The 23,375-nt window shown below is 44.3% G+C and overlaps 1 protein-coding gene across 5 annotated transcripts in view; it reads left to right on the top strand.

Moving 5' to 3' along the window:
• LOC129700488 (uncharacterized) overlaps positions 1–23,375 on the top strand; it is a 203,993-nt gene that overhangs the window by 93,663 nt on the left and 86,955 nt on the right. For all 5 annotated transcript variants that reach the window (XM_055641021.1, XM_055641020.1, XM_055641022.1 and 2 more), the window contains 2 exons: positions 16,176–16,259; positions 18,064–18,243. In XM_055641021.1, the coding sequence (XP_055496996.1) occupies positions 16,176–16,259; positions 18,064–18,243 (264 nt within the window). The remainder of the gene's footprint in view (positions 1–16,175; positions 16,260–18,063; positions 18,244–23,375) is intronic.

Here is a 23,375-nt window from a genome sequence, read left to right on the forward strand (position 1 = left end):
GTTCCAGAATGTAGGAACTATTTATACATGTAACATCTTTGTTTTTAAATCAGTAACTCTTTTTTGAGTTGTAATGCCGACGCCGTCCTGTGGGAACGGATTGCGGCAGCTGGTTTCATAGTGCATTCATTGTTGGTAGGTGCTGATCTTTCACCTCTGCTCCACCCGGCGCTGCCGAAACACAGCCCGTCACAGTCCGGCGGCACGGGGAGGACGAGGCAGAGAGTGGCCGTGGGAGAGTGGGGGCTGTCCCGAGGCATGCGCTCTTTCGGCCGCTTACAACTTGGTGCTTGGGTTCAGAGTGCCCAGTCACCTAAGGCTTGTGTGGTCTCCATGGGCCCCACCCTCCCATGCGGGGGTCTGGGCCAATTGCTGACAAGAGAAGGATGGGGGGGTGTCTGGGGGAGGGCTGTGTGTGTGTGGGGGACAAGGTGTGGGGGGGAGGGGGGGTGTGTGTGGGGAGGGGGGGTGTGTGTGGGGAGGAGGTGTGGTGGGTGGTGGTGGTGGTGGGGGGGGAGGGATGGTGTGGGGGGGTGGGGTGGTGGGGAGGTGGTGTGGTGTGGGGGGGCAGGGGTGGAATGGGGAGAGGCAAAGGAGGTTGTGGGGAGGGGGGTGTGTGGGGAGGGGGTGAGGGGGGAAGGGGGATGTGGAGGGGGGGAGGGGTATGTGTGGGGGGGGAGGGACCACTCAGTGGACACCGGCCGCGGCACCACACAGCACCTCCCGGCTCCACTCAGCGGCTTCCCTGACTCCACACAGCGGCTTCACTGACTCCACTCTTACGGGCTCACTCAGCAAGTGATGCGGGCTCAATCAGCACGGCTTGTGGACTCAGCCCCGCCTCCAGTGATTTATTCTCGCCCCAGTGATTGACAGCGGGTGCCAGAAGGGGTGTTACCTTCATGGTGACTGACAGACGAGAAGACCAATCTGCTGATCTCACGATTTTTTAAACCTTCACAACTTTTGTAATATTCCATCGATTAGAACAAAACTTGGCGCGCTTGGAGCAGAGGAGAACGGTGAGTAAGGTGGCGAAGAATCCTAGCGATATATGGTACAGTTTTTGCGCAAATTTTAAAACAACGCAAACCGGAAGAGAACAAGATGAGTAATAGGGAAGAAGCTGGTTGTAAGGATGAAGCTGTTTCGAAGGAAGCTGAACCAGGATGTTATTGTTTTCAGGCTCCTCTACCTACTTCCCGATGGCAGGGGTGAAATGAGTGTGTGGCCAGGGTGGTGTGGGTCTCTGATGATGCTGGCTGCATTTTCCTGTAAATCCCTTCTATGGTGGGGAGGTCAGAACCCGTGATGGACTGTGTTCACAATTATTTGAGATCTTCTTCGCTCCTGGGTATTCAAGTTGCCGAATCAGGCTGTGATGTAACCAGTGAATGTGCTCTCTCTACTGTACACACGTAGAGGTTGAAGAGAATCCTCTCTTGAATGATGAAGGAATGTGGATGCATTTCATGGGATGAGGACATTTTCATGCACTTCTATAGATGCACCATAGAAAGCACACTCTTGGGTTTGGAAACAGCTCTGCCCCTTTGGTATCAAGCTTCTGAACCATCCTTCCATAAGCTAAGGGACTGTTCGATTCACCTCTTCCTCGTTGTAGACATTCAACTTTATCTGAGGAACTGATGCACTACAATGCTGAGAACCAAATTGGGCACTGTTTCTTTCCCATTGTTTGATCTATTGTGCTTGAGTTTGAGCTGATTGCATCTATGTATAGTATATCTGATCTGCTTGGATAGCATGTAAAAAAAAATCACTCTACCTCAGAACATGTGACATTAATAGCCCTAAACCTCATGTATTTGGTAGTATTTATAGATCTGTGAGGTGCTGATGGAGTAGCCTTGATGAATAACTAGGGTATATTTTTCGGAGGGCGCATCCTGCAACCTCTGTGCTCGGAGTAAAAGGGAATGAAAGTTTAGGATGGTGGGTGCGATGCCAATCAAGAAGCTGGTTTTACCTGGCGGGTGGAGATTTTTTTAGTACTGATGGAACTGCAATGCTCTACACACATGGAGAATATTCATCTGTACCCCAGACGTGGCCTTGTTATGTAAGGAAGCTAACAACTTTATAGGTCCAGTTAGTAGAGATATTTTTTAAACTATTTATATAGTTGTTCGGCTGTAAGAAGCCAAAAATGAATGTTTTCTCTCCTTATAAAGTAATGTTGCCAGAGGAACTATGATCTGGCTGTCTGCCACATTCTGGAAATAATTTACTAATTTCATGTTTAGAAATGCCTTTTACAGCCGTCTATTCGCCTCCAATTGCAAATAGAGTTATGATGTTGGTGAATGGCAAATACATTGTCTGATGTCTAAAGATAGAACATATTTGTTACAGTATCTGTAGCCTAGAAATTCGATAGGCAAGAACTCTTTGCTGCCACTACTGGTCTACTTTATTACCAGTTTAAAATGTGATTTATGATTATTTTTTAAATTGTAGCTTGCTTTGCAAATCAAATTGGACATGCCGGAAGTGTGCAGGATAAGCATGACTTGATTGTCAGTGGGTGTTGGTTTGGCAAAGGTCATGTCATATTGAGCTGTTTAAATGTCTCAAAACTACTTCAGAAATCTAGACACCTTAACCTTCTGTCTTGCTGTTTGATTACCCGAGACTTGAACCTTATTAAATGTGCACATTTTTGTAGGTGTTCTATTCCAGCCAATTTGTTATCTTGCACAATGCCTTGTGGAAATCTTAGTACATGCAGCATTTCCTTTTTATCCACAGCACTTATTACTCCTCCATGAATTTCCAATAAATTGGTTAAGCACAATTCCTGTGATGAAACCAGGTTGAATTTCCTGATTGGCTTGAATTTTTCCAAATGCCCTGCTATAATATCTTTGACACTACTGTCTAATATATTGCTTTTGACAAATGGAAGGCTGAGTAGCCTATAATTTCCTACTTGTGCCTTCTTTTTGATTTTGCATAAAAGCAAGGATGACCACCGGGTGGCGCCGGTTTAATGGCTGCCTTGCCAACAGTCTGTCCTTTCTTCTGCTTTGCTATTTTAAGTACGTGTTAAAGAGTATGTTTTAGTGTTCTCTGGTTTGTTTTATTTTGGTGGGGGGGGTTGGGGGGGGGGAAACTTTTTTTCATTCTCTTACCTTGCCGGAGATGCAATATTTTTTTTCTGGATCGTATCTCCAGTCGCTCTGCAGCCTAACATCATGGAACTGGCGGCTTTGCTCGATACTGACTTTTAGCCCCATTGCGGAGCCGTGGACTTACCATCGGAGCCTGCGATCCTTTGCCTGGGATCAACGCTCCAACCACAGCCTGCGGATTTCAATGTCGAGGAGCTCAAAGTCTCGGTTAGAGACTGATGTCGGGATGCTCCAAGCCGCAGGAGGTTCGACCAGCCCCGACTTGGGAGTTCGATCATGGGTAGCTGAGATCCCCCAGATGCAGGAGCTTGATTGCCCCGATGCGGAGGGCTCGACCGCTGTTTTCGGGAGCCAAGATCGCCCCGACAACGGAAGGTTTTAGTGACCCGAGCGTGGGAGAACAAAGAAGGGTAGAAGATCAAACTTTTTTTCATCACAGTGAAGAATGTGGGAGTCGCTCTGGTGGATATTCATGTTCAAAAAATTATTTGGGTGTCTTGTTGCTCTTCATTGATATGACTGTATGGCAATCTGAATTTCACTCTACCTTAATTGGTACATGTGACAATAAACAAACCTTGGACCTTGAATGCAAGTAAGCATGGGATCCTCCTTGCTGTTATAGAAGGATCCCTCATCCCCATCTCCTGTATCAGGAGTTCTGCATCTTTGTGACCCCTTTGCAACTGGGTTCCTGATTTTTCTCATTGGCAGACCCATAACAACATCAACAGCTCCCCCTCACTGATCATCAACACTGGCAAACCTGAACACTGGTAAACCTCAAGGCTACAAACTCTAGGGACGACAATCGTAAGTTTGACTAATTTTGGGGAGAGTTCTTTGAAGAGTAACCATATACAGGTTGAACACCGATTTTCCGGCACCCTTGGTTCCAGAGCCTTCCTAGATTATCCGTTTTCTGGATCAACAGAGGTCATGTGATAATGAAACGACAATGCGCTCCTGGCCCGACAATGACACCCTTCCTGTGTCTCTAAATCACCATGGAGTGCTGGAAACTTAAATAAAACAAATGTAAATTGAATGTGAATGCAATGACTTACCAACCCATCCCCTGCTCCCACCGTATCCCCGGCTGTTGAGCCCCGGCTTCCGACCCTACTCCTGGCCTGCAAAGTGCACCAACAAAGACCTGCAAAGTCCATGTTCTGGTGCCACAGCTATTGCAGCTCATGTTTAGCCCCTGGGCACAGAGCTTTCTTTGGGTCCGTCTGTTATATCCAATATCTGTTATAAGTGTTCGTTAAAATGAGGGTTTACAGTATGATCTTTGCAAAACAGTTGGGAGAGAAGATTGAGAGCATTGTTGATTCTTTTGCGGTGGAGGGACACGACCGTAACGAGTGCTCCTCTCGTAATACCATCTGTGGCCGCTCAGGGAATTTCAACTGAGCTCCTTAATTTTTTCCGGATTACGATACGATACGATACAATACGATACAATAGAATTTGTTTTATCCCAGGAGGGAAATTGATCTGCCAATAATCATAAAACACAAGATACTTGAAATATGAAATTAAAGTGACAAGTGGAAAGGATTGGGGATGTGCAAATATTGGGGTGGAGGGGAGTCAGTCTATCCCATGACAGATAGGGGTGGAGTTGTACAATTTGATAGCCACAGGGAAGAAGGATTTCCTGTGGCATTCTGTGCTGCATCTTGGTGGAACCCGACTGTTGCTGAAGGTATTCCTCAGGTTGACCAATGTGTCATGGAGGGTGTGAGCTGTATTGTCCAAGGTGCTCTGCAGTTTGAGGAGCATCCTCCCTCCAAAACCACCTTGTATTCAATTCAAAAATTTTTTTTTTCAAATTTTATTGTCGTTGCCTCACTTTGAGACAACGAAATGAATTTCCCGTACAGCAGTATCGTTAAAAAAAATCACAAGAAAAATAATAAAAATAAATAATAAATAAATAATAAAAACATATTAAAAAGTTGGCAATGGCAAATTTAACAATTGCACAAACACAAAAAGCATCTTACAACAGACGTAACAAAATAGCACCCAGGAGGACGGCACCATAGTACAGCCAGCTCCCCTCCCCATCTTATAAAGGACTTAGCACCCGCAGTCGCCTGGTCCAGGTGGCCCGAGTGTTCAGGCCCTCCTCGCCGGGCTGGTGTTCTATGTTTCCGACCCCGTCGGTGAGATACACTCCAGGTATTTGGACCTTCTGATAAACTGCCTCCCGCTGCCGGAGTCTGCAGCTCCTGAGTCCACAGGCCGAGGATGGGGAACTTGTGGAGAGTCGCAGGAAAAAAGCGCGCTGTCCATCAGCGCCGCCCGCGCGTTGGGAGCTCCGCAAACCGCAGCTCCATGATGTTGGTGCAGCAGGTCCAGCACTCCGGGCTCCAGACGGCGACCCCCGGGTAAGGCATCGCGAGCCCCGCGATGTTCCAGCGCTGTCCCGCCCCCTGCTGGAGCTCCGGTCGATCCCGGCAGGAAAGGCAGCGCCAATCCAGGTGGTGGCCGCTGTGGGGGGGGGGGGGGGGGGGGGGGGGGGGGGCGACTCGAATAATAGTCGCGTCCTCACCAGGAAGCGGCTGAAGGACGGTATCCCCCGCACCGTGCCCTCTTCCCCCACATAAAAACACAAAAAAACACAAAAAAATACACTTTTAACATAACAAAATAAACAAAAAAACAAAAAAGATACCGGGCTGTAGGTGGAGGCTGCTGGCACCAGCGCCACCGGAAGTACACCTCCCATGAATCCAACTGCCTCCAGGACAGAGCCAGCCTTCCTGATGAATTTGTTAATCCTGTTAGCGTCCGCAGCCTTCGCCCTGCTGCCCTAACACACGACACTGAAGAAGTTGGCACTGGCAACCACCGATTGGTAGAACATCTGCAGCATCTTACTGCAGACGTTGAAATAGTGGAGCCTTCTCAAAAAGTACAGCTGGCTCTGTCCCTTCTTATAAAGGACCTTAGCGTTCCTGGTCCAGTCCAGTTTAATGCCCTCCTCCTGCACCTATGTTCTATGTTTCTACTGTCCAGATACACTACAAGGTATTTGTACTCCTTGGTAAACTGCTCATCCACGCCATTGATGGAGACAGGACAGGGGGACCATTGGTTGTTGGAAAATCGGTGTCCAACCTGTTTTTGGATAAAGAGGAACTTGTGGAGTTGCTAAGATTTCAAAAAAGCATTTCTAGCAATTGTTATCAGCCATAGAAACATAGAAACATAGAAATTAGGTGCAGGAGTAGGCCATTCGGCCCTTCGAGCCTGCACCGCCATTCAATATGATCATGACTGATCATCCAACTCAGTATCCCGTACCTGCCTTCTCTCCATACCCCCTGATCCCCTTAGCCACAAGGGCCACATCTAACTCCCTCTTAAATATAGCCAATGAACTGGCCTCAACTACCCTCTGTGGCAGAGAGTTCCAGAGATTCACCACTCTCTGCGTGAAAAAAAAGTTCTTCTCATCTCGGTTTTAAAGGATTTCCCCTTTATCCTTAAGCTGTGACCCCTTGTCCTGGACTTCCCTAATTTCGGGAACAATCAAATCCTGCATCTAGCCTGTCCAACCCTTAAGATTTTTAGTTTCTGAAGATGCAAAGAATCTTCTAAATTCTAGAGAGTAGATATTTTCTATCCAGTCTTTCTTCTAGACAGTCCTGAATCCCAGGATTCAGTCTGTAACCGTCTCAGCAAAATCATGGCAATATGTCCTTCACAGATTTGGAGACCAAAAGTACCAAGACTCCGATGTGGTTCACCAAGACCACTTCCTTGGTGATTTCAATCCCTCCCCCACCCCACCCCCACCCTTCCAATTTCTAATTCAGTGCAATTTCTGTGTTGTCCACTGTAGTGATGATTGATGCAAAGAACTTGTTTAATTTAGTACTGTAGATATTTTATTGTCACATATACCTAGATAGAGTGAAATCCTTATTTTGTGTACAGTCCAGTAAAAAGCACACCATATGCAAATCATAACTAAGAAAGAGATCGAGAACCAAATGGTTCCAGCACAATAATCAGAGATTCAATGTGATGTCAGAGAGGATTCTCTGAAAGTGTGGACTTTGGTACAGTAGAGAGGACCCACAATCCTGTTTGCATAATCATGGGTTTGGTCAAAAAACTTGAATTTCAGGGCATATTTCCGAAGATCTTTCTGAAGAAGACTGCTAAAAGATGTGAACTCTGCCCAATCCATCATGGGCTCTGACCTCCCCACCATCGAAGGGATTTACTGTAGTAGCTGCCTCAAAAAGGCTGTGTCAGCATAATCAAAGACCAACATCACCCTGGCCACACACTCATTTCACCCCTGCCATCGGGAAGAAAGCCTGAAAACTGTAACGTCCAGGTTCAGGAACAGCTTCTTCCCTACAGCCATTCGGCTATTAAACACTACATTATCAAATAGGCTCTGAACAAGATAGACTATTATTGTATTTATTGCTTGATTTTTGTGTGTATGTATGTGTGTATTTCTATGATATGTTCTATATGTATTTGGGAGTAAATGTATACACACTGAACTTTTTTCTCTCGTTCATTATATTGTTCACAGTGTACTACATTTACATATTCTGTTGTACTGCTGAAAGTAAGAATTTCATTCTTCTATCTGGGGCATATGACAATAAGTCTATGATGGCAGTGTAAAAAAAAGTAGAGGCAGTACATAAAGAGTCACCACGTTTCCAACGCCATAATTTACATACCGTTTTTTTGCTTTCCATTATTAGTTCACCAGTCAGACATTCTACAGGACCAATTTTCCTTTTTACGTAACTGTACAAATTCTTACGTTTCTGATTAGATTTATCTCTTTATATTTTCTCCTCCCTCAATAACCTTTTCGACATTCATTACAGTTTTAATATTCTGTCCAATCTTCTGACTTTGCATAATGATATACATTCTCTGTAAGATTAATATTCTCTGACGTCTTAAATTAACCATGAGTGGTGCGACCTCCCCTTTGGAATTATTTTGTTTTGCCGATTGAAATGATACTGTGTAAATTGAAAATGTTTGCCAGTGTATTATGAATGATAATCCCTGGACCATTGCTTTTGGTAAATTCTATTTTCATGTCCTCATAGGTACATGCATTTAAAAGTCAAGTCTTTGACCTCTTCTCCTCTCCCTCAAAATTCAATCATATTAATTTATGGGTGCCTTCATAATAGGGTAATTAATTAATCTCATTTTGTCGCGTGATACCTGGTCGAGTGGAGCCTATCTCTGGCTGATTGCAGACCAAATTGCTATTCTAAAAACTATCCCTAAACCATTTTGTAAACTCATTTAGGCAACCGTTGCACAAAAATAGATTGTTCCAGTCTCCACATAGATTAAAATCTCCCTGATAATCGCACCACCTTTCTCAAAGGCTATCATTTTTATTTATTTAGGCTTAAAGAACTGCAGATGCTGGTTTACACAAAAACAGAGTGCAGAAGTAATTGAGCAGGTCAGGTAGCATCTCTGGAGTATATGGATGGGTGACAGGTGGGCCAGGACCCTTCAGACTGATTGTTGTAGGGGGTGAAAAAGCTAGGTGGGGGAAGGACAAAGCCTGTCAAATGATGGGTGAATACAGTGATGGGGGGGGGGGGGGGGGGGGGGGGGGGGTTTGAATTGGCAGATGGTTGGACAAAGGCCAGAGATGAAGAGCAAAGTATGATATCAAGTGATATGGATAGAAGAGGCATGAAATGTGAAGCCATAGGAAGGAATATAGTTGGAAGTGGAAAGGGAGAAATGGGTGTGGTCCAGGTGTTGCAAAGAGAAGAGAGGCGGAAAAGGAATGGGGGATGAGGAGAGGGACTGCTTGTAGGTTAGTTACCTAAAATAGTAAGATTAAATGAGAACTTACCAGTTTGAAGTTTGATCTTGATTTTATGAGGAGTTACGATGAGCGATTACGTGAAGAAGGGCCCTCCGTCCGCGTGCGCGTCAATCTTCAAAGCAGCGGTGTTAAATCACAGATAAAAAGAAGACCTGAGAATAGTAAGATTGTGAAGAAGCTAGAACTTCCATATAACCTTGATAATATGAGGGCGGGAGCGGTGGGCACGTAATCGCTCATCGTAACTCCTCATAAAATCAAGATCAAACTTCAAACTGGTAAGTTCTCGTTTAACCTTACTATTTTACTTCGGAGTCACGTGAGTGACTACGTGAAGATTTCAAAGCTGTTTTTTTACGCCGGTTACGTATCCAGGCGTCACACACTGAATGGATTGACCATGGATGCGTGTAATCATTAAAGCATTCAGACATTACATAGTTAAGTAAAGACACTGATGCTTTAAATGAAAGAAAAGTTATTTTTAAATAGTTACCCCTCCCAACCTTGGGAGGAAACCAAGGGACAGAACTTAAAATGGTACGTGCAAACACCCCCAGTCCGGTTATGGGTTTGTTATAAAACCGGTGGAACCGTTATTTCATTCGTCCATCCTGCAGCCACTAGGATGTCGTCAAGGGGCACGTCCATAGCTCTTGTTGCCGACGTAGATGCAGCCCTGGTGGAGTGAGATTTAACCATATAAATGTTTACTCCTGCTACCGCCATTACCTCTTTTGACCATCTGGAGATGGTTTGAGTTGACACCTTTTGGTGTGTTTTTTAATGGCTGATGAGGACCGATTGTTCTGAACCTCTGAGGTTCTCCGTAACTCTCAGATAGTGGTGTTAGTATGTTACCACACACACAACCGTTGGTCCTCTGGATATGCCAAGAACTGGATCTCCATCCCTGGCATTCCTGACCTGCTCTGTTTTATCAGGTTCCTGATTAGGAATGTTATGTTGTTCATATTGGTGGTCATGTAGTCCAACCGTAGCTTTTGCAGTGTCTGGACTCTTTGTCAGCATACCACCTTCAGGGTTAGTTATAGGCGGTCCCCATTGTCAAAGTAGGGTTAGTACCACGCTCACATCCCATGTGTCCATGCACCTTGGCCTTGGAGGTCTTAAATTGTAAATTCCCTTCATGAATTTTGTTGTAAAGGGGTGCGTTCCTATCGAACCGTGTCCTGCTTCCGGCATCAGATAGGAGGAGAGTGCGCCTCTGGCACTATAGATTGCACTATAACTTTGTTTATAGTTATAGTAGAGTTGATAGGAACTCCAAGACATCCGTTATCCGAACTGTGTTGTATTTGTTCGGACAATCCTATGCCTTGAAATGGCCTCCTCAGAATCTGCAGACAAACAAGTTAATACGTTCATGTAGTGGATGATTGCTCCCTGTAACTGGGTTCACGTGGAGGTCCCTGCTCTTGGGTACAGCCATAACTGGCTGGACTATAATTCCCAAAATTTTTGGGGACCAGGCTTGAGTAGGCCAATCTGGCACTACCAATATGCCTGTGGCTTAGTCTTGCTTGATTTTTGTCAAGCATCGGTTTGTGAGAAAAATTGGCGGAAAGCATACATAAACATTCCTCCCCAATTGAGGGAGAAAGCATCCACTGCCTTTGCTCCTGGATCCAGCTCGCAGGACACATATCTGGGTAACTGATGGTTTAGTCTAGATGCAAACGGATCAACATCTGGTATGCCAAATCGTGTAGTTATTTTGTTAAATACTGTCTGATTCAACATCCATTCTGTGTTGTTATTAAACATTCGTGATCCAGCATCTGTCACCGTGTTATATCTACCTCGTAGATTACCCAAATATTCCTCTCGATACACCAGTGCCAAATGAGGTTCGACAATCTGTCGTAAGATACAGATTTTACACGACCCTTGTTAATGGATATATGCCACCGCAGTGGTGTTATCAATCTGAAATTGAACAAGCACCGGTTGCATATCGCTGCAGAGAACCTTGAGTCCATATTGTGCCCCCAACAATTCTGGGTAATTGATTCCATGTGTTGGGGAATTACAGACTCTTGCTCATTCCATCTGCCCCCACAGCTCTAGACTGTGTTGGTGGCTCCCCATCCTCAGCCGCTTGCATAGGTCTGAAGAACCCCCGATGGCTTTCGAGCAAAATTTCCCTTGAGCTGTCTCCCATTCGTTATCCACCATAGTTATTCAACAATGGCCTCTGCTGGCAATCCATAGTTTGCCAATTCGGCCTGCATGTAATCTGAGTGTTCGTTCCTTTGTTTGCTGTAAATTCTGGTAATGCAAAGGCACGTGATGTACTGCTGGGAATGCAGCTACTATTTGCCAATTACACTCTCTGTTTGCCTGATAGATGGCTAGTATTTGACTATCAGGTCATAGCAGGCTTAATTAATATTGTTGTTTGCCCCTAAGCAAAGTCACCAACATATTTACTGTTTTTGATAGTACATTCTAGGTAATCAATTACCCTTGTAGGTGTCAATTTTGATTTAACTGGATGGATGAGGTAACCAATTCTTTCAAACAGGGTGTTGGTTTGCTTTGACTGATGCTTCTGCCAATTCTTGGTGACTCCAAAATGAAAATGTCCTCCAAATATGCCATTACTATGTGGTTTTGAGACCTTTGTAGTCGCAGAATTGGTTTCCGTAGTTTAGTCAATAGTCTAGGAGCTGATGTCATCACATTTGGCAGAGCCATGCCATCCAATTAAACTTCACATATCTTCTGTTCTTAGTGAATAGACACCGAATAGTATGCATCTTTGAAGTCGATGCATGCCATGTGACCATTTTATAGGAAGCTCCTATAAAGCAGTAGTTGGACCGTAACAAAAATTGCTGTTTATGAAAGTCTGTACTGCACAAATGAGTTAAACCTGGATGAAGTGACATCCTCCATCTGTCACCTGTCCTGGAAGGCAATCCTGCCCAAAATACTGGGCCTGCCTTGAAGACAACTCCGGTCCGAGTTCCAAGTCTGCTTGGAACCTATGTATGTTGTGCAGTAAAAAATAATCACATGTTGTTATCTGTTTTTTAAAACCAGATCTGAAATTCATGTTATTGTCATTTTGAACAAAAACACAAGAGTAAAATTACCAACATGTAACTGGTCCACAATCCCTTGTTTCAGTAAACCCAGACCCACCTACCTCCATGGCTACCGGTGGTCTTGTGGTAAGCCCAAAGGCCCCTGATGCGGGTTCCTTTTCTCTCCTTGATTGGGAGTAGGACTGGTAGGGAGTGTGGATTCCATGTTTCTCCTGACCTCTGCTTGGGTCTTGGTCTGAAAACCTCATCATACTGAGCCTGCCTTGTAGGACAATTCTGGCCATAATTCTGAGTCTGCCTTGAAAGACGACTCTGATCATATTTCCGTGCCCAGCTTTCAAACTACCACCAGTGAACTGCTTACCCCCTATGGAGGTGTGGGGTGTGTTATCGCCTACTGATGATGTTTTGCTTGTCGTTGGTACCTTGATTGGTCCGACAGCTTTTGCTTCCTTCTTCTGGTCTTACCTGAAGAGAGGATTCTGCGGCTGGTTTCTCCAAAGTCACCCTGATAGCGCTGTTCCCTTGCCGGCATTTGTACGGATATTCTGCCAACTGCTGTCTCTTGAGGCCATATGCATGTGCTTCAGTATGTTCATACTTTAATTCGAGATCAGTTACCTACTGATCACTCACACTCCCCTCCACTGAGCCCTGAAAACAGGTGCTGCCGCAGGCCCCTGAGGATACCTGCGCTGACATGGCCTCTCCAGCGGGCCTAAATGAGATTCTTGCTTTGGGTCAGACTGAAACTGACCGTGAATGCTCCTCTCCTCAGAGCAGGAGGCATTTGCTAGATCTCTATCCAGGGAAGCACCCAGTGAAACCTGGATGATTGCAGAAGTATTTCTTTTCTTTTGTGCTTATTATTTATTTTATGTAAAGCACTTTGGTGTCAATGCAAGTTAACTTAAACAGTGCTATATAAGTAAAAGTTACTTACTTCCTTTCTTCTGCTTGTCCCTGGGAAGGTTCCCCCCCCCCCCCCCTGCTTTTGTACTCTGATTCAGAGTGTTTTTTTCCATATGTACTTCCCTCTCCAATGGGGAAGACATTGTGCTGCCCCATGTGCGAGGCTCCCGGCACTGCCTGCTGTAGGCTGACACAGCTCCCTCCTTTAGAGCAGGTCATTGTTGGAGCAGCTTCTCCAAAAAGTTGCTCCATGTGGGAGAGTTGTCTTCAGACGCTCTCCGTTGAGGGAAGGTATCCCTTTTCCACCCGGACTCATCTGAGTCAACGGGTTTGTTTGACTTGCGGGTGGTTTTACGTACTGCAGGACGACCAACGGAGCTCCTCCTCCTGCAACAAGTCTCCTGCCGGTTCTGCTGCCGGCACTATGTCGGGAAACAAGACCATCGCCCGCTACTGGGAATGCTGCGGTCTTCGGTAGCCAACTTCCCCGCAGACCGTCTCCTCGACATCTGGACCCTGAAACTACAAAAAGCTTCAAGCCCGAAAGAACGCAGGTAAGTAATTCCATTTCCCTTACCTGCCCATCCTGACGGACTGGGAGGACACAGTGCCTCTGCCAGTCCATCGCGCGCGTTGCGTTCAGTGACACATACGCAGACGGACGGCCCTTCTTCAGGTAGTCACTCACGTGACTCCGAAGTAAAATTGGAGAATTCCATGTTGATACTGTTGGATTGTCAGCTACCCGAACAGAATATAAAGTGCTTTCCTCCAGTTTGCGTGGGCAACTCTGGAGGAAAAACCCAGGACCCAAGTGAATTGGAGCACCTAATGCAGATTAAAGGCCCCGAGGCCAAGTCAACCAGTTAGGGGGGGGCCCCCAACGTGGGGGGGGGGGTTCACCCTGGGGGGGGGGGGGTGGCGGGTGGGGGGGGGGGGGATGGGTGGATGGGTGAGTTTCCCCCCCCCCCACCGATCGGCCCTCCCCACTCCCTGCCTTGTGCCCGAACACCAGGATAGTGGGACCAAAATGCAACCAGAACTTGATGAGCAGCCCCTTCAGATATTGGTAGAGGGGCAGCAACCTCGTTACCGTTGGCAACGTCCCATTGTGATGTAATTGTGGCAGTCGACAGCCAGCTTAAGAGTCCATTGTGATTGGTGCACTGTGAGAGGCATTGTGGCATCATCACTGTGACAAGGCTGGAAGCTGTCTGTGAGAAGGCGGTTTTGGCTGTTTGTAAAATTTCACCGATTAATAACCGGAAATATAGGTGAAAATGCGACGGGAAGATGTTTATCTCCACCATGGAAAAAATGTGAGTTGGATGTGTGATAATAGGAAGGCTGTGGCCTAGCGTTTGGAAGAAGATAGAAATGAACCAGATTGGCACACACGCACACACACACACACAGACACAAACAAGGCGAAGACTTTTAGTTATATAGAGATGCATATGAACCTTTGTCTCACCTGATAGGGCTGCTAGGGTCCCTGATTGGATGTGAGGCAGGAGGTAGATACAGGTGTTGCATCTCCTGTAATTGCAAGGGAAAGTATATGGGAAATGGGTGGTTTGGGTGGGAAGGGATGAGTAAACCAAGTAGGTATGTTACAAAACCTACCTGAATCGTCATTAGGAATCTGCCCTCAGCCAGGCCCGCGATTTTGGCGCTGTTTGGAGGGGGCGGGTTTAAAACGCGATTTTTACTAGGCTGTACTAATCGCACATGTTCAGCCTAGTAAATCATTAACGAAAAATCGCTGCAAGACCCGGTCGCAAAAGGTATTATTAGTTTTATAGGCCTCGATAATATAGTTCTAATAGTTTTAAAATTACTGTTTCATCTCGCAACCTCTCGCAGCCCCAGGGTTTTATAGAGCAAACAATTAAAGGTATGTACCTTATTTTTACATTAAATGGGGCATATATATAACCCTATATATCAAATTATCTATAACGAATAGCTCATTTTGGGCTTTTTATATCCCGCAGTATTTTTCTCGGCATTTGAGGGCACTAATCCAGCGCTATGTCAACGTTCTAAACCGGCGCGTTCCACATGAACCCACTAGAAAGCCGATTTAAATGGGCATTTATTTACAGCAATTGAACACTAAATTCCTTCCATTTGGCCTATAAATTAATGTAAATTAGATATAAAAATCATGTTATATTGTGAATTATTTGTGAATAATCTTTGGACACTTAGGCTATTTAAAAATGTTAATCTTTCCTTAAGAAATGGGCGTTTGATTATCCAAGATCACAGCTTTTTTGTAATGTCCATTGAAAATCAATAGGGAACAAGATGCTAATTTCCGAGTATGAAAAATGGTCATAACTTTTTTAATACTTGAGATATGAAAGTGAATTTGGTGTCAAATTAAACTTATTGTTATGCTTTATCTGATGGGATAAATTGCAGACTTGATTTTTTAAATCTCAAAATTTTGTAACATTGCTAAACCAAGGAGTTGAGTAATGGTCTCTGCGGAAAATTGAAAGGGTTGGGGATGGGAAGATTTGACAGGTGTTAGGATCATTTTGAAGATGGCGGAAGGGTCGGATAAAAGATGAGGACCTGGGGAACTATATCCTTATTCTGTCTGGGGGAAGGGGGCAAGAGAGCTGGACTATGGGATACAGAGAAGACATGAGTGGGAGATCCATCTATGACAACAGGGGAGAAACCACGTTGACTAAAGAAAGAGCACATTTCTTTATTCACTGACCCAAGTTGTTATTAAGGGGTTTCTTTACCACTCCCATGTGAATTTTTTTTTTCCTATATCATTTGTTATGTGGAAGACAATGGGCTAATTCGGGACAGTCGGCTTTGTTCATAGCTCATGAACAACTTTACTTTCTCGGAGGTTTGTGGAGATTCAGCTGTAGATGTATGGTGGGTGAGCATACTTTCTGGTTGCAGAATTGAGCCAAGACCATAATTTCATGCACCACAAAGTGTTGAGCATAAAGCAGCCACTGCCATCTTTCCCCTTTCCTGAGGAGTATTTTTGATCCATATTAAAAATGGAGAAACCTCAGGTCTCTGGATCAGTTGTCCAGGACTTCAGCAGCGTGTCCAATAATGCAACTATCATGCTAACTTAACCCTTGTAACGATAGAAAATATATACCTAACGTACCCTGTATTTGCTTCTAAAACTAGGAGTGGGAGGAAAGGAGAAAACAAAACATAGAAAAGATGAATGAAGAAATGGAGAAAATAGCCGAATATGAAAGGATTCAACAGGTAAGGTATTTTATGGTGTTGCTCGTTTGCATCTCTTTCTTTCTCTACAGTAGTCAGAGGTGGTCAAATCCAGGAAGCAGCTCCTATTTACAGTTCGAAGGTGATTGATGGCAGCATATTCAACTGCCGTGCTGTATGTACATGTGTGCACACAATTGGTGTTTGCTGGATAGTTCACTTCATAAAGAAGCATGGATAGATGATCTTTTTCACTAGCTCAGTTTACACTTCTATCTAGCTGAGGGTACTAAGTCTAAATGTGCTTGTGAATTTCATCTACCTCAACATAAACTGGATGGTGAATTGTGACTGGGCAGGACCTAATTGGCCTCTGTACCTCATTGACTTGATGACTTCCCAGCACACCGCTTTAAATGGCTAATTATTGGAAAATGTTGACTTGTTGCAGTTTTTAAATGTGTTGGTTAAGTTTTCTAAAGATATTTCCCTTGAATTTTCAAGCAGCAAACAAGTTAGGTGAATGTGATATGAGATGACTTGCAGGATAATATTTTGTTTACGGATTATTTACAGCACATCAGCATCATTTAGGCATCACGTGAGGCTCTATCGCTCTTTCCCCTCAACATATCCTTCTATTCCTCTTTGACATCAGTCTGAAGAAGGGTCTCGACCCGAAACGTCACCTATTCCTTCGCTCCATAGATGCTGCCTCACCCGCTGAGTTTCTCCAGCATTTTTGTCAACCTTCTATTCCTCATGTACTGTATTTATCTTCTCCATTAATGCTTTTCTACTAGTTACCTCAATCAGTATCCAGAGGGTTGGAAGATCCATACCCACATCTGGAAATTGTCTGAGTTCCTGTGAGATTTGTTGGTGGCAATATAGATTAATCTGGTCTCTCAACAAGTAAAAATTACTTCTCTGCTTATCCAGTCATAACCTTTCATAAGCTTAAAGACGTCTACCAGGTCATCTATTGGTATGTTATTTTGAAGAATAGAGCTTATTCAATGTAAGGAGAGCGACCTTGTAGCTTCAGAAGGCCAGGTTTGATCCTAACCTTGGATGTGTGGACTGCACAGTTGCTCCCTCTGACTGCATAGGTTTCTTCCAGGTGCTGCAATTTTCTCCCACTTGCCAGCATTGTGCTGAGTGGTAGGTTAATTGACTATTATAAATTGCCCTTGGTGTATGTGCGTTACAGAAGATTCAGGTGGGGTGCGTGGAGTTAATGGGGATTTGAGACAAAACCAAAATACATTAGCGTATTATATATATTTAAAAACGTTGAACTGCAAATATTGGTGTTGCCTTGTGGTGCTTGTTGAGAATCAGTTGCTGTCCTTCCTCAGCAATCAGCCAATATTCCTTAATGAGGACTCGGTATTGAAGGAAGGAGCTACTTCACTTCCTTGCATCGGGTTGGGAACGCATTGATCCCAATACTCTAGATATAGGAAACAGACCCAATTGTTCTAACTGGCGAGGATTGGATATCTCAAAACATTCACAATCAATCTTCCACATCAACAAATGTTCCTGCTGTCTGATGGTTGCTGGCATACTTCCCCTTATGTTGCTGCCACTCTTTTCTATCTCCTTTTTTTTCTGGATGAAACATCTGGAATTGAGAGGAATACAGTGAGTAAGTAAGGAGTGAGTGGACAAGGGGATATGATGGTACTTGGATAGAATTAGATGAAACAAAGACAAAACAAAGAAGGTTCCACTGCAGATCCCTGCAGTACACTACTGGGCGCAGACTTTCTTTCAACATTCCTTGACAGAGTGATATGATGTACTCTATCTCTGGTGAGTAACCTGCCTTTTTTTTCAGGAAGGAAAAGTCGACAAGAATCCAATTAGAAATTTCTTGGATGATCGTCGGCGTACATGTCCCTTGCCTGAGGGGGATAAAAGAGTGGACAGTCGACATAATGTTTGGAACTGGACTGGCTCTAACTTTGAGATAGTTAAGTCTGATATTGAAAAGAAGCACTGTGAGAAAGAGTGGCAGGTAAGTTAAAGACAGTGCACAAAAAGGTTGTACATTATAATTTGTAGCTGGTGATTTCAAAGGTAAATTCTCTCTAAGATCGTTAAAAACATTGTTAATAATTGTCTTGCAGAATACATTCCATTAAAATGAGAAATGCCAATTTAATGGCAACTGCTGTAATGCAAGAGCCATTGAATTGGAGAAACTGTTACCATGCAGAGATCTGGAAACGTTCCAGAATTGTTCATTGCTTCAAAGATAAATTTAGTTGGATCTGGACACTTTATCAGTTTAATTTTCCCCCATTTCCTGACAAGCATAATTTCAAAATTGTGATGATCATATCAGAAACTTTCCTAATAAAAAGCCTTAAATGTAAACTCCCAGATATAACACGTTGTAACGCTTATACACCCTTAAACAAAACAGGTCAGGTTGCAGCATTGGAGAAAGAAATAATAATAATAATAATATATTTTATTGTCATTGCACATAAGCGCAACGAGATTTGGTATGCAGCTTCCAACTGATGTCATAACATAAATAACTAATAAAATTTGGATTTAGATATTGATATCGATATCCCGAGAACATGGATTGTAATAGAACAGTGAAACAGTCAAAACAGTTCAACAGACTAAAGTGCATATGTGTCTGTGCGACGTGACCATCCAAGGGAGACAGTCCAGGGGGGATGGGGGGCATTCAGCAGGGCCGATTCAGAGCCGCTATAGCTCTAGGAATGAAGTTGTTCCTGAGTCTGGAGGTTCGGGCACCTCCGCTCTGTATTTTGTTTCATCACCGTGGTGTGCCGGTGCTCAGGGTGATAGTGGAGGACAGGTGCGGGCCCAGTCTCACTGCCTGCGGTCGCTCCGTCAGAAAGTTCAGGATCCAATCGCATATCGGCGAGCTGTGGCCTAGCTGGTGGAGTTTGGTGGTGAGCTTGGTGGGGATGACCGTATTGAATGCAGAGTTATAGTCAATGAAGAGCATCCTCACGTACGTGCCCTGTCAATCCAGGTGAGTCAGGACAGTGTGAAGAGCCAGAGAGATGGCATCCTCTGTTGATCTATTTGCCCTGTATGCAAATTGATGAGAGTCCAGTGAGGCAGGGATGCTGGATTTGATGTGGGGGAGGACCAGCCTTTCGAAGCACTTCATTGGTATTGGAGTTAGGGCAACCAGGCGGTAGTCATTCAAGTTGGTGACTTTAGACTTTTTTGGCACCGGCATTATGGTAGCTATTTTCAGGCACTTGGGGACCGTTGCTAGAGATAGAGACAGATTAAAGATTCTCGTGAATACCTCCACAAGCTGTACAGCAAAGTCCTTTAGTACCCTTCCCTGGACTCCATCCGGGCCTGCAGCCTTGCGTGGATTGATCCTACGCAGGGCGCACTGTACCTCCTGAGTGCTCAGTGATAAGGCCTGTCCCTCCGCCATTGCCGGGGTTATTCCACTCCTGGTGGTGTTGCCAGTTTCGAAGCAGGCTAATGGGGCTAATGTTTCAAAATGATGGCCTGATTTTAGATTTCCACAATCTGCAATATAATGTCCTTAGATTGGCATACAGTGGCTTGCAAAAGTATTCATACCCCTTGAACTTTTCCACATTTTGTCACGTCACAATCACAAACGTAAATGTATTTTATTGGGATTTTATGTGATAGACCAACACAAAGTGGCGCATAATTGTGAAGTGGAAGGAAAATGATACATGGTTTTCAAATTTTTTTACAAATAAAAAACTGAAAAGTGTGGCCTGCAAAGGTATTCAGCCCCCTTTACTCTGATACCCCTAAATAAAATCCAGTGCAACCAATTGCCTTCAGAAGTCACCTAATTAGTAAATAGAGTCCACTTGTGTGTAATCTAATCTCAGTATAAATACAGCAGTTCTGTGAAGGCCTCGGAGGTTTGTTAGAGAGAATTAGTGACGAACAGCATCATGAAGCCCAAGGAACACACCAGACAGGTCAGGGATAAAGTTGTGGAGAAGTTTAAAGCAGGGTTAGGTTATAAAAAAATATCCCAAGCTTTGAACATCTCACGGAGCACTGTTCAATCCATCATCCAAAAATGGAAAGAGTATGGCACAACTGCAAACCTACCAAGACATGGCCGTCCACCTAAACTGACAGGCCGAGCAAGGAGAGCATTGATCAGAGAAGCAGCCAAGCGGCCCATGGTAACTCTGGAGGAGCTGCAGAGATCCACAGCTCAGGTGGGAGAATCTGTCCACAGGACAACTATTAGTCGTGCACTCCACAAATCGGGCCTTTATGGAAGAGTGGTAAGAAGAAAGCCATTGTTGAAAAAAAGCCATAAGAAGTCCCGTTTGCAGTTTGCCACAAGCCATGTGGGGGACACAGCAAACATGTGGAGGAAGGTGCTCTGGTCAGATGAGACCAAAATTGAAGTTTTTGGCCTAAATGCAAAACGCTATGTGTGGCGGAAAACTAACACTGCACATCACCCTGAACACACCATCCCCACTGTGAAACATGGTGGTGGCAGCATCATGCTGTGGGGATGCTTTTCTTCAGCAGGAACAGGGAAGCTGGTCAGAGTTGATGAGAAGATGGATGGAGCCAAATACAGGGCAACCTTGGAAGAAAACCTGTTAGAGTCTGCAAAAGACTTGAGACTGGGGCGGAGGTTCACCTACCAGCAGGACAACGACCCTAAACATACAGCCAGAGCTACAATGGAATGGTTTAGATCAAAACATATTCATGTGTTAGAATGGCCCAGTCAAAGTCCAGACCTAAATCCAATTGAGAATCTCTGGCAAGACTTGAAAATTGCTGTTCACAGACGCTCTCCATCCAATCAGACTGAGCTTGAGCTATTTTGCAAAGAAGAATGGGCAAAAATTTCACTCTAGATGTGCAAAGCTGGTAGAGACATACCCCAAAAGACGCAACTGTAATTGCAGCGAAAGGTGGTTCTACAAAGTATTGACTTGGGGGCTGAATACTTTTGCACGCCACACTTTTCGTTTTTTTATTTGTAAAAAGATTTGAAAACCATGTGTCATTTTCCTTCCACTTCACAATTATGCACCACTTTGTGTTGGTCTATCACATAAAATCCCAATAAAATACATTTACGTTTGTGGTTGTAATGTGACAAAATGTGGAAAAGTTCAAGGGGTATGAAAACTTTTGCAAGCCACTGTACATATACTCCTCTTTAACATTTCATTTCATATTTTTTTCACCCTCTGTCTTTTCATCTTTCATATTTATTATGCATACTCATTTGGGATTTGTACAGGATCAGCGGTGCTATGCAATGGACAAATGGTTCTGTGAGAAGAGAATATTCTTCCTGTAATGCATATTTTTACATATAGGCCAGGGTACTCTCATAAAATGACCCAGAGGACAATATTTCCTAACTGTTTGGATGTATATTTGAATACTTTGTTGAATCTTGCTATAACACGATAATTGTGTTCCTAACAATCCTCGTTATCAAAAAGGGGTTGGCGATAACGAGGATTATCTGGCGATAGACAGTTTCAGACTCGCTATAGCAGTTATTTCTGCCACTGGATTTTCACAAATAATGGCCGGTTCTCATGGTGCGACCTGACGCAAGATGTCACCAGAGTGAAGTGGTCGTGGTCCAGCACGAGTTCCGCACGATATAACGGGGGATAGATAAAGAGTTCCCACGGTACTCGGCAATTCTGTCATTTGTGCGAGTGATTTGTCCGTCTCCCGATCTTTCCCGTTAATCGTGAATGAACATCGTGGACTGTAGTGTAGTTAATCACGTGGCACAAATGATGTCTCTTTTTTTCACACACTATTTTATGGCTCTAAGAGACATGATTCCTACTTCAAACAAAGAGGGTGTAAAAGCTGTCTGCCACTACATTTACATTGCAGCTGCAGGGAACAGACAGACTTATAAGATAAATTAAAGGTAACTGCAAAAACAGCACTTTTACATCGGTAGAATTGTATGTTTTTAAATCATGGATAACATTAAATTGTTCTCCTGTACATAAACTAATATATTGTTATAGATACTCACATGAGCACCCGGGATACTCCGCAGCCTTCGTCTCCAGCAGGTTGTGCTTTCTCTCCCTATTTCTATAATCCTCTCTGGATTTGTCATAGAGAATCTCATTGCATTGGTACCACTCCACCAGTTCCCCCTCTTGTTCCCTGTTGAAGTTATATGGCCTTACCTTCTGCCATCTTCCCTTTATGTTATCGTCTGCTGAGGCTATTGGGGAGGCAACAGCTACTGGGGAGGCAATCTCAAATCCACCTTGATCACCCTCTCCCTGCTCCAAGGAGCCCACAGGCAGTGGTATCTCTGGCATCTCCTCTTGCCTCTCCACCTGTCTCTCTTGCTGAGTCTCCTCCTCATTTACCTGCATGGCTAAAAACTTTCTGACTTTCTTTGACCCCTTTCTTTGCGCTTTTCTGAGAGGCATCTCTGCAAGTCTTACTGTGAAAAAGATTCTCAAACAATGACAATTAGGTGGGACGTCCTCGATGGACACATGGTCCATTGGCGATATTGAGACCACCTTTTTTACTCACCTTATGTCCCCTCTGTCAAGCTTCCGGGTTTACCGTTCGCAGGAGTTCCCACGGTACCCGCAAGAGTCATTACGGATATCGCACGGATATCGCACTGGCATCTGCGTTCATACAATGTTGCAACGCTCACCAAAAAGTGCTCAAGTCACTCTTGGAGAAATTCAAAAATGTTTGAATTTTCTCCCGACCTTACAAAGTTACACGACTACCTGCCGTTAGCGCCATGGAGGTCCTCGGTGGTCCACGAATGCCGTACTGTTATCGCAGGAGGTTCCCACGATGTTAAACTCTTGTTAAGTCTTGCGTCAGGTCGCACAGTGAGAAAGCCCTTCATGGGTCTTTTTAGCAGCTGCGTTTATTTTTGTTATAACAATACTAAAAGCTGTAAAATTAAAATTAGAAACAAATACATTGAAATTCACTTGCTAAGTGTTTTGATAGTTTAAAAGATTGTCTGTACCACCCAATCTAAATCTGCCACAGTAAAACAGAATCACTCACAATGTTGTATTCTGTGATGTACAACAGTGATATTGCAATTTTGGCACCATAACCGGTGAAGACAGTGATACCTGATATTAC

This window comes from Leucoraja erinacea, chromosome 9 (genome assembly GCF_028641065.1).
Source record: "Leucoraja erinacea ecotype New England chromosome 9, Leri_hhj_1, whole genome shotgun sequence".
Taxonomy (NCBI): Eukaryota; Metazoa; Chordata; class Chondrichthyes; order Rajiformes; family Rajidae; genus Leucoraja; species Leucoraja erinaceus.